We start from the raw sequence: 12,253 nt of genomic DNA, 5'->3' as shown, positions 1-12,253 counted from the left end.
GGTGAGTTGGGGGTTGGGTTTAGGACTATTGTGTGAATTGAGTTTAGGTTAGTTTTAGGGTCAGGTGAGGTTAGCCTTAGGGTTGGTGGTCAGGGTTAATCTGTAGAAATGTAATGGAAGTCAATGTAATGTCCCCAAATGGATAGCTGGACGAACCAGTGTGTGTGTGTGTGTGTGTTATACAGAGCCCTAAAACCAGTCCAAAGGTTGCAAAAGAGCTTTTTTTTTTCACTGATTCATTTGAGGTGCACGCACGCACGCACGCACGCACACGCACACGCACACACACACACACACACTGACACAGGGGCTGTGTGTTGACTCAAGATTTAATGAATGGATGATTGAGGGGCTGCAGGGACTGGATGGATGGGGAAGCAGCGCCGTGGAAACAACCTCACTTTCCCAAGAAAAGCAGCACATAACTTGAGCTGAGCACAAAGAAGAGGGACAGAACATGAGAGACTCACATGCAGAATTAAAATTTAGATTGTGTGTGTGAATGTGTGTGTGTGTGCAGAAAAGCACCCAGAGGGGGGTTACTACTTGAAGCAGTTGAGGCACTGTTAAAGCAAACAGCCTGTACTTGTCAAAGACCCAAAGGGGGAAAGAAAGCAGGGTTGGGGGTGGTGGTGGTGGGGAAGCAGCTGTTGGAGGAGGAGAGTGAGACAAAGAAGGAGCAGGGGGGCTGTCCTTACTTGCTCTTCGCTGCTCCAACTGTTCGAACAGGAGGCAGTGGGAGAACAGGACCAAGAGGGGCAACAAGAAGGAGACGGAGGGGGGGGAAGGAGCAGCATGTTTGGAATGTAAAGAAAATCCAAATCTGACATTCCAGGGGGTTCATGCCTTCTCCCCGTTTGTTTTCTGTGCTCGCGCGCTCCTGGTCGGACGGGGGGGCCATGATGCTGCTGCAGGGGCGGTCTGCCCCCCGGCTCTGCGCGCTCCTGCTCGGGCTGACGGGGCTCCTGGTGTCGGGCTCGGACTTCCAGCACCACCGCTACGATGACATGGTGCGAGCCCTGTTCGCGGTGCAGAACCAGTGCCCGTACATCACGCGCATCTACAGCATCGGGCGCAGCGTGGAGGGGAGACACCTCTACGCGCTGGAGTTCAGCGACAACCCGGGCATCCATGAAGCATGTGAGCGCCACCTCATTGTTGGGTAGAGAGGAAAGGCTAATGTCAGTGAGCACTGTTAGAAATAGATGAGGGATTAGTTAGAAAGAAAAAAGAAGGCATGGTGATTTCAAAGTACAGGCTGTTCATTTCTGCGTGTGTGCATGGACATGTCTGTTAGCAAAATATCTCATGAACCACGGCACGCATTTCAATGAAACTCATTGAAAGTAACCCATGGATGGAAATCTACAACCGATTAACTTTTGGAGTCAATTTGATTTAAGARGCAACCACAGTCCACTGATTTTAAAAACATTAAAAAACGGCTGCAAATCAGTCAGTTTTACAGATATTGAACTGAAATTRGATGTGGTAGTAGCTGAGACTCATCCTGAAAAATAAAATTGAGCACTAACAATTGTGCAACATCTTTGTTTCAGATTTTACCTTTTAACTCTTTGGTGACTCGTCTGTCTGTTTGCAAGTAATCTCATAAACTACAAAACACATTTTAATGAAACTTTCAGAACATAATCATTTCACATATAACTACAAATGTTTAACTTTTGAAGTCAATCCAGTTTAAAGTGACCGTCACAGCCAATTTACAATAAAAGACAGGAAATTACTACAGTTCAGACAGTTTTACAGATACTGCGCTAAAATTTGGCGTAATTGTACCTGAGAGTCGTTCACAACACAGGCAACAATTGCCACTCATTGAGCAAGATGTTTGCTTGAAACCGAAGTAGTAACTGTCAGAGTCAACTTTGTTTATTAGCAGAATGTCTCATCAACCACTTCATAGATTTTAATCAAACTCTTAGAAACGAATCATTTGATGTGCATCAATAACTGATTAGGCTTTGGGGTCAATCCAGTGTAATATAACAGCCACAGCTAATTGAAATTAGCCGCTTAAAAATGGCTGTAACTCAGTCACTTTCACAGATATGTAAGTCAATCACAACACACTTTGAAAGTGATGCACTTAACATTTATTCAAAGTTTGACCAAAACAGTTAGKGTCGTTTCTGAACATGAGATGATTTCAAAAGTCAGCAGGCAATACACATTCATGTGAGGAGTGCCAGGCCTTTAATTCCAATTTTCATTTTGGTGTAAGGATTGAGAACAAAGCTGGCAGGAGGCTGTGCTGTCTGTCTGTAGAGAATTACGGTTCCATCCCAAAAAAGATGAAACGCAAAATTTCAGATTTTGAAGCCAACAGCGAACAGGAAAAACAAAGGAAAGGAGGTGAATCCAACAATCGGGAGGCTGCGGACAAAAAGAAAAGGCAGAAGTGAAAGGATTGTCAACATCTGTGTTTCATCTCAGTGTTTTATTTTTTTATTTTTTTGACAAAACATGGGTTTGTAATTTAAAGCTGAGCAGATGCCTAATGGGCTCACTTGGAGTCAGCCACACTTTAACCCTGTAGCTTTGCTTGTTTTTCCTCCCTCTCCTGAGCACTGAAGCAGGTTCTCATGTTTATCCTATACTGGTTGCAAATTGACAACCATCATCTCATCCGGTCTGGTGTATTTGTGTGAGCAAATAGGTGGTAGATTTATGGAATCATTGAAGATTTTTAGTTTTGTTTTTTTGCTTTTTCCWTTCTTGGTGTTTGAAAAATAGCCCGGCAACTGCAAAGAATGCTGGTTTGGCTGCGCCTGAGCTCGCATACTTTTCTGTGTTAACACACGTAGCAGCTTCCTTAAGTAGAATACAAGGATGTGCGCCTTGGTCTGTTGCAAGGTGACGACGGGGTGGGGGTGGGGGGGAACAGGAACTGTACCCTCCGTTGACGGGAAGAACCCAGGGTCTTGTTCAGGTCAAACCTCTTTTGCAGTCTCACGCCTTGATAAAAGCGTTTTACTTTAAGGTGAAGCCTGTTTTCTGAACTTCAGCTGCAGTCAGTGTCCAGTAGCAGCTCTGTTCTTTGGTTTCAGTAACTGGGGGTCTCGGTTCTCTCAGCACTTCAGCTGTGATTAATGAAAGGACTCTTGGGAAGGGGGAACTCTAACCAGAGGGCAAAGCTGTTTAGACTGAAGGCTCCCAGATAGCAGCCAGACGACCTGCAATCAGCTGAGATCAGCCATTTTTGTCACAACCTTGAAAGTATCCTTATCAAGAAAATGAGTGAAGCGTCTTTGTTTTGTAGCAAAAAAAAGGCTCTTTAGGTAGCTTTATATGGCCTGGAAAGGAAGGATGTTAGATAAGCCACTGCATGAAAATCTGTAAACGTGTGCCAAAGTTTCGGACAGATTACCCAACATGATGTCAGTGGAGGCATTGTATGGAAAAAGGGAGTGATGTCACCCATTGTCTCCGTTCGCCGACKTTTGAACTGCAAGACGGAACACCTGAGCAGACACGTGTGGGTCTGTTGAGCTCAGTGGTCAAAGCAGCCCTCTTTGCAAACAGCTTTTTCCATCATTCAAAACGTCGTGCACTTTAATGCCCCTTTTCCACTAGTGCCACTTAGTGTAGTGTTGGTACGGTTCACTATGGTTCTAAGCCATTTCCATTAGACCAGATTCTTGGAACCAGCCCTTTTTTAGTACCTTCTTCATTGTGGTTCCAAGTGGTCCCGATAGACGCTAAAATGCGACATCAGAACACTGTTTGTCACTGATCGGCTAGGGGGTGGAGTCACTGGTTGGGTCTGAACTGCCTTTACAACAACAACTCGAGGCACCACTTTTCAATTGTAGCAGCGACATTAGTCGTGTCTTCAACTTTAATTCGAATTTTTTGCGAATTTTTAAAATTTCAGAACTCATTCAGCAAATGTGTTTCCATCTATCGTTTTGCGCATTAACTCTTTTTTGAAAAAACCAAAAAACCACCTCCACCAACCGCCCAAAACACACCCACTGGAACTGGACTGGAACGTCAATGGAAAAGCACCCGAACTGACCCGTTCCGACACTGACCGTACCGACACTGCACTAAGTGGCACTAGTGGAAAAGGTGCTTAAACTCTCTGCTCCTTCCCGTCTCTCTACTTCCCCCTCCAGTGGAGCCGGAGTTCAAGTACGTGGGGAACATGCACGGCAACGAGGTGCTCGGCCGTGAGCTCCTCATTAAGTTCTCCCAGTTCCTGTGCGACGAGTACCAGGCCAGAAACCAGCGGATCACCAGGCTCATCCACGACACGCGCATCCACATCCTGCCCTCCATGAACCCGGACGGCTATGAAGTGGCAGCCAGACAGGTAATGTAAACGCTGGACATGCATGTGAGCTTCCTGCTTTCACAGGCCAAAAGAAAACCAGGGAAAAGTCTCCCTCGGGGGTAACTTTGGCTGGTTTTTCTTAGGCAATCCATTTGCAGCTTATGATGGGAGGGGGGAAAACGTCTACAGTTCTCCTTGTTTTTGTCAGCAGAACAGAAATGTTCAGGTCCCCGAGTGAAACCAAACACCCGTGTGTTAAATCAAAGCCCGTCACTCAGCACATGCTTTTTTTGACTCCATGTGAAACCATGTGTTTTGATTTCAATTTAGCGTCTGTTTGAGGCAAAACAAAGAGCCCTACATTAGCAGGTTATTCCATATTTTTTACCTCATGTCTGTAATAATCTAATCTGAGAAGAAAAAAACAACCCTGTCCTATAGACTCTAACACAAACACATGTGCTCRGTGTCTTTCAGACTAATTACATGCCCAGCAGGCACGCAGTAGCACGAGACGAACAAAAGTCTCCGTCTACATCACTGTAATTTGGTGCTTAACAGATGTTTAGGTGCTGCAACATCTGGACGGCAATCACAAGACTGTTTTGTCTTCCGGAAACTTGGAAGGCCTGGTGTTGGTTCTCGTCTTCTAATTTTGCTTTTAGCGAAGAGCAAAACAAAGCGTGCWTTCACTCGGGCGAACGTTATTGTCTGCATAAATGTTGGTCTCTCTTTTTCCAGTCTACTCATTTCCAAWTCAAAGATAAAAAGGTGATCATAAAGAACATAAAAGAGAGTTCTACACTATTTGAACCAACCAGTACCTTTGAACTACAGTGCATAAAAATGCTCTATATTGTGGTTTAAATTAGGTAGTGGTGGGCAGCAATAATCTAAATATTAGTTGCACTAACGCTAAAGCACTAACTTAAATATTTATGTCCCCTAATTCTAAAGCACTAACACACTGAAAAATTTAGCAAAAGCTAATTCTAAAGCACTAATATAACCCAGTTGATGCATGGGACATTCTTCAGAGTCAATATGCAGAATATTGTCACTTAGTGCCCTTAGTGGGCCAAATGGGAGTCACCTGCCGGCCACATTTGGCCCGCGGGCCTTAAGTTTGACACGTGACCTTGTCAATAACCGAACAAAATGTATGACAGCTTTCACCCTCAGTTGTGATCAATAACATTTAAAGACCTCAMTTAGAGCTTCTACATTRAGCCCATAAATTTAAAAAGCGCGAATCCACTAAAGCATTAAAAAAATCAGCAAAAGCCCTAAAGCACTAATCAGAAAATTTGTTTCCCTATTAGTGCTTTAGGGGAACAGTGCCCAACACTGCTATTAGGGGTGGGCGAATCAATCTCAGTATCGATACTATRGATATCAAAATGAGTATTGGRATCAATCGATACTAGCATGATGAGATCGACTCTTTTGTTTACACATTATTGCACAATTTGAAGACTACTGACTGTATTTTTTCACAAATAAAGTGAAAAATACAGTCAGTAGTGCAGAGTCTTCAAATTGTTTGGGGTTAGTTATTAGTCCCCCTCCTTGTTCATGTGTGCGATCAGAGTTATTACTTGTTGTGTCATGGACATCATTATATGTATATTTTTGTTYAATTGTTGCTTCTTTTTTATTTTGCACTACTGAGTTTTTTTCTTAAACAACTGTGTAGTAGAAGGCAATAGGGAAAAAATATTTGTTTTATATTGTTTCTTTGCTTTATTTTGTTGTAGTTAATTAAAAATTATTTGCCTAAATCTTTGATCTGTGTTTTYTTGTAATTGACTAACTTAAGGCAAAATCCTAAAAATATTCAATGAACCTAAGTATAGTTATTGGAATCTGCAGTACTGGCTCTGTATTTACTTGGCGTCAGATCGATTCTAAAATTCCTAGTATCATCCACCACAGTGTAAATACTGGATTTTGCAACTTTTCAGACTAGTTAACAAAGCATGATCAGAATAAACACCACTAACCAAATTTTCTATGCAACCGAGTACAGAAATCAGTTGAAAAGTATTTTACTGGTTACAGATGGTCACTGCAGGTTGGGAAACAGTTACTGCTTCCAAACTAAATTGAAACCTGCAAAATCTTTAGCTTAGTCGCCAAAACCCAATCATTCTGTCATTGTATTGGGAAAGACTGGAATTACTCAACAGTTTCTCTTTGTATTTGTGGGTCCACAGGGTCCAGAGCTCAACGGATATCTAGTGGGACGAGGGAACGCCAGAGAAATCGATCTGAACCGGAACTTCCCAGACCTGAACGCCCTCATGTACTACTATGAGAAAACCAATGGGCGAAACCACCACCTTCCTCTGCCAGACAACTGGGAACTTCAGGTCAGGAATCAAACCCACAGAAACCTGTTTTTTTTTTTCTTTTATTTGAGCAAACACAACAAATAGAAAGGTGGAAGGGTTTGAGGATCATGCAGGAGTACATGTGAGAATTGAGCAACTGAAACGTTGCTGGGTTTTCTTGGCCTTGACTTTGTTGATATAAATACAGTATATCGATGGGAGAAGTTTCCCATGTCGGCCAAGCTTTAAGCTGAATTAAAAAAAACTGTTCACATATTTTATCACTAAGTAGAAAATGCTTTGCTTATCTTGAAGCTGCAATACGTGCAGAAAAGTGCTGACTCAACATTGTTTTCCCGTTTATCGTTTCTTCTGTATGTCTTGTGGCTTTTAACTACTCAAGCATACTTTCAGRAATTTTAACCATTTAGATGTTAAAATATTTAGCTCGTTTAGCAGTTGGGTACTAACATGAAAGAGGACTGGGGCCACTGGTAAAAAAAAAAGATTTCTGATTTAATCTCAGAATTCTGAGAAAAAAAGTGAGAACTCAGGAAAAAAAACTTTTATTTTGCTCTGTGGTCCTAATCCTCTTCTATATGACTTATATGTCCACTAACTTTTTTTTTTAAATATTTAACTTTATACATTTTTTGTATCACTAAAATGAGTAAGGATTTATAGTTTTAGCTAATTTTAGCCAGCTAGCTTTATGTTTTGCAAATGTAAACTTTTTAGCTTTTTGATGAGCATTTTAGCTACTATTTGCCAATTTTCACTTTTGGCCATTGTTTTTCTGATTTACTACTCTTATACTTAACTCAGTTTTACATAACATTGAACTAATTTCAGATATTAACCACAGGTTATTATTGTTATTATTATTATTATACTGTAAATTTTTTTTGTAATGTTAGCTTTTAGCTACTGTTTCGCTGGTTTTGGCTTGACCGGTAGGGTTAAATGGGTTAAGTTGAGTTTACATTTTTAGCTATGATTATTCTAATTCTAGCATTTAGCTACTTTACCTAACGTTAAGTTTTTAGCTGTAATTTTGCTAATTTAAATTTTAGCTACTGTTTTGCTAATTTTAACTTTTTTTCTTAGTTTTAAATTTGACAAATCAATTTCAGCTACTTCAGCAAATATTATCAGTCATCAGCATTTACTGCATTTTCACTGAAAACGCTGTTTTAAAGCTAAAATACAAGAAGTTACTTATTTAAGTCTGTCACAACACTATAGATGAAGACATACAGTACATGAACATTATAATGTTTCACCTCAGCTAAACATTTTTGTCTTTTTGTCACTTCCACGCGATTTTAAACGGACTCACTGCAGTGTCAGAATGTAACTGTCTTTCTGCAGACTCTCCACGTAGCTGCTAAAGCTGTGATTTCACTCAGAATCCGCTACTCGCTGCCAAGTTTGTATTTCAGACTTTCAATGTGAGCTTTTTAATCTGTGCTCCCATTTTTCTGTTGCAATAAACTACTGCTGAAGGCCTGGATTTGATAAAAGTTGCTGAGAGCTTTAACTTGTTCAGTTCAAGTAGGCTTTAAGAGGCTTCTTTCTGGAGTGGCCTCAGTAGTTTACTGTGTGCTTATTTTAGGCCACTGAAGTGTAAAATGTACAGAGGAGGGAATTTAAAAAGCATGTGCTGTCGAAGGTTTGGCTAAAAAGCACATTTCAAGTATTAAGGTCAGATCCTTGGGGTTCTTTTGACTTTATCTTCACACAAAAAGTGCTGTTTTAGGTTTCCCACTGAAACGGCCTTGCAGATTTCATGTCATGTACAATAAAATCCCCTGTCCAGATTTGTTACACGATCACAGTAACTGAAATGAAAAGTGCCTGCTGAGAAAAATGTGCAGGAACCCATGATGTTTCCATGTATTACTGCCTTAATTTAGGTTCCAGACAAGACCCACAAAACAAGCGGTTCTGTTTGGGGGAACATGCATAAATCTATGTTTTTCAAAACTTTTTCTGAACCCTTTGCCTTGCTTTGTATTATAAAAATACGACAGTCTGGAACTTCAGCTTCTTTTATCAGAGATAAAAACATGTTGGCTTTACTAAAAAAAAAACAGGCTTTTATTAAACAAGCCTGTGCTTTGAGGGATCATTCCTTCTTTAAGAAAAAAGCAACAGTTCAGCTTTTAAAGCAGGGTTCTGTGGATCTGACTTGAACAGTCAATATCTTATCTGTTGTAGATAGCTTTTTGAATGGTAAATCTGACAACTTCCATCTTAAAAATGTAACTTAAACACTTCTGGCCTCTGTCTCGTTAAAGAGGAACTTACTCCAAAATTAACTTTTTTTAGCTGATAAACTGTCTAGAATGTGWCTAAAATGTTATATAGTACTGTTTCTGTACTAAATTTGATATTTTTGTGCGTATTTATTCAAATCTGTAATATTTGGTCTAAAAACGTCTTTTTGCTGCACACTATGAGTTGAGCAGTGGTACTGCAGGCTAATTTGCACATTGGTTAACAATTCTCCACGGTGACGTGCTTCTCCACAGTTTCGTCACAGCAGCTGTGTTCTGGTATAAAAGCCTCTCTCTAAGACACGCCCCTGCAGCAGTCAGAGGGTGGAACAGTTAGCATAGCATGATCGTCTGGTCTGTTGACTCTCCCTCAGCCTCGGGTGGGGAGAGCTGACTGCTGCGCTGCTCACACACACACACACACAAACACACACAAACACACCCCAGCCCGCTGTACGTCCTGCAGAAACAGGTAAACAAGAATGCTGTGTGTAGAGCACACACGGAAGAACAGCGGGAGGAGGAAAAAAAGGCAGACAACACAGCATAGCGGGGCAGCTGCATGTCTGCTCTCAGCTTGTCATTGTGAAATGAAAAACAGCTTGAACCGGACCCAAACTTCAYTCAAACAAGACCCAACACTTTTATTCCTGARCTAAACTAGTGATCTTGTCAGCAGCTGCAGCCTAGGTTTTATTTTTTTCTGTCAGGCTGTCGGGGCACTCCACCTCCTCTGTCCGGGGCTGGTGTGGTGTGGGGCGGACAGAGCTCAGCCGAGGCTGCGGTAAAGCYCTCCGTGTCCTGATTCAGGGAGACAACACAAGTCAGTCCCAGACTGAGCTGACTTGTTCATTTTAAATGAAGTATGTCATGAATCATTGTGTGTGTCATGAATCTTTACTTTTTACAGAACATAATCTGTTTAGAACGATCAGAAATGTTAGCTTGTCAAAATAAGCTAGCTGTCACGTTCTCTTGTCCTGACCACACCTCCTCGTTCACCCCCCCTCCCCTCTCCTGCAGTGTCCACTGTAGGCATTTTTTAAATTTTGCATTGAGGCGGAGTTATCCTTCACAGGGGGGTAAGGTACACTTTAAGAACCTCCTACCATTTCTGACACTTCCACTTTAGCATGTCTTCACAACAATGCTTTGTACAAATAGGTACCAGCAAACGTTTAGGCAGCTCTGCATGGCTACCACAGGAGATTCAAGGATGCATGAATGAGTCAAAGCAACACTRTGGGTATGTATTTGATGAGGGAATGACATTAGAACATGATATAAGAATTGAAAAGTTGATTTTGCACAATACCCCACTTTAATAGTTCAAAACATCTCCACAAGGTTTGAACTTTATTTTTGGACTTTCTCTTTCTTATGAATCCTTTCACCAAATTGAAATACTAAAGATTTCTTAAGACCTGCTGCTCAGTTTCAGCTGCTGTCTTCCAGGTCACTCTATTTTCTATCGTTCTCAAGGAGACATAGGACACCTCGTCTCCAAACACGATGCAGGGCTGGGAACGTATGAGGATTGTTTGCGCTGACGCAGAAAATAAACAGCGTCGCAATGAGGAATTTCAAGGCTTTCGTAACAGTTCACCGGAGGTACCAGCTGTTAAAAGCTAAATCTGTGCAGCATTACACGACTTAATTAATAAAAAAAGGCTGGTGTTTTTACTTTACATAGTGCACAATCTGTGTAGAAACAACAGCTGTTTTCATCCTGGGGTCATTTTTAATTGGAAATCATCAGTGGAATTTCCTAAGGAGCAAATTCTTTTACTGCATACTAATTATAGGTTTTTAATTTGGATTTGAGGCTTGATACTGACAACAAACAAAAAAAAGTAGATGTGGAATATTTTAAAGAGAGTCCTCTGCATCACCTGGTTTTGACTAAACTTTAACCAGGTGTTCGAAAACACAATATGAAGTAGGGGAAAAATGGATGCAGAGGTCTAAAATGCAACATTACTACAAAAAAACGGGTCATGGGGGAAGATAAGGAACAGAAAACAACAGAAGTTTTGTTCCTCAACTGTCCTGTATTATATTTTATTGTTTTTGTTTTGTGCTTATGGTGGTTGTTTTCTATAACTGTGTTGTATTGTTGATTAGACGTTTAATTGAACAAAAATGATTTGTAAAAGTACAAAATTAGATTATTTTTTACACAGTTTCTCTTCAGATTTGATAAAAAACATTCAGTGAATACCTATCTTTTGTGGATACCTTGAATAGGTTTTCAAAAATGTCATCCCTGACCTGTCTGGTGTGTTCCTTGGTCTTCATGATGCTGTTTGATCACACTAAGATTCTGTAATGAAATGTGGACTTTACTTACTAATTTGGTGGGTTTTAGTTGTGTGTGTGTGTGTGTGTGGGGGGGGGAGGGTTCAGAATAAAGAAGACTGAAAACCACACACCACACTTTTCTGATTATTTGTATGAAATTCTGAAAAACCACATGCCATTTTCCTTCTGCTTCACAATTATTCATTCAGTTTTATTTCCTTTTGACTTTTTCCACTAAATGTCCTCCCAGGTCGAGCCAGAGACTTTGGCAGTCATAAAATGGATGCAAAAGTACAATTTTGTGCTGTCGGCCAACCTCCACGGTGGCGCCGTCGTGGCCAATTACCCTTTTGACAAGTCGAGAGACCCTCGCATTCGAGGAAGGACCACGTACGCCGCCACTCCGGATGACAAGATCTTCAGGAAGGTGCGCAGCAGATTTCCAATTCTAGAGCCCKGATGGGTAAACATGTGACCTRGTGGCTGTCTGCGGCGTGTAAACATGTGGATGAACGGGCTTGTTTGTGTCTGCGTGTGATGACAGTTGGCGAGGACATACTCGTACGCACACYGCTGGATGCACAAAGGCTGGAACTGTGGAGACTTCTTTAACGAGGGGATCACCAACGGGGCCAGCTGGTACTCTCTGTCCAAAGGTAAACWAAAGCTCAACTCCCCTCATTTCAGCATTTTTTTGAGCAAAATTTAAATCCTCATGCAATGTTAGCAATTATGATTCAAGAAAGTAGAAGATCTGACTTAAAGGGTGGGTTATGAGCTGTATTTCATGTTATCATGTCATTCCTTCATCAAAAACATAGCCAGAGTGTTGCTTTGACTCATTCATGCATGTTTTGAGAAACCCTTGAATCTCCTGTGGGAGCCACGTGAAGCTGCCTAAACGCTTACTGATACAAAGCACCGCCTATTTGTACAAAGCTCCTCCCTGGAGCTCAGTCTGCAGCCCCACAGAGCACCCCTCCCCCAAAGCGTTGTTGTGAAGACAGAGATTTAAACTACAGTACGTGCCTGTAAAATAC

At 41.3% G+C, this 12,253-nt stretch overlaps 1 protein-coding gene across 1 annotated transcript in view; it reads left to right on the top strand.

Moving 5' to 3' along the window:
• Positions 1-733: 733 nt before the first annotated feature.
• The window catches only part of cpn1 (carboxypeptidase N, polypeptide 1), a gene marked incomplete at its 3' end in the record, with an annotated part of 14,120 nt that continues 2,600 nt past the window's right edge, over positions 734-12,253 (top strand). The window contains 5 exon segments of the mRNA XM_014033404.1: positions 734-1,140; positions 4,143-4,339; positions 6,517-6,672; positions 11,464-11,640; positions 11,758-11,869. Of these exon segments, the coding sequence (XP_013888858.1) occupies positions 843-1,140; positions 4,143-4,339; positions 6,517-6,672; positions 11,464-11,640; positions 11,758-11,869 (940 nt within the window).

Source organism: Austrofundulus limnaeus, unplaced genomic scaffold, assembly GCF_001266775.1.
Source record: "Austrofundulus limnaeus strain Quisiro unplaced genomic scaffold, Austrofundulus_limnaeus-1.0 Scaffold1725, whole genome shotgun sequence".
In the NCBI taxonomy this organism is placed as follows: domain Eukaryota; kingdom Metazoa; phylum Chordata; class Actinopteri; order Cyprinodontiformes; family Rivulidae; genus Austrofundulus; species Austrofundulus limnaeus.
This window is presented reverse-complemented; position numbering and strand designations above follow the sequence as displayed.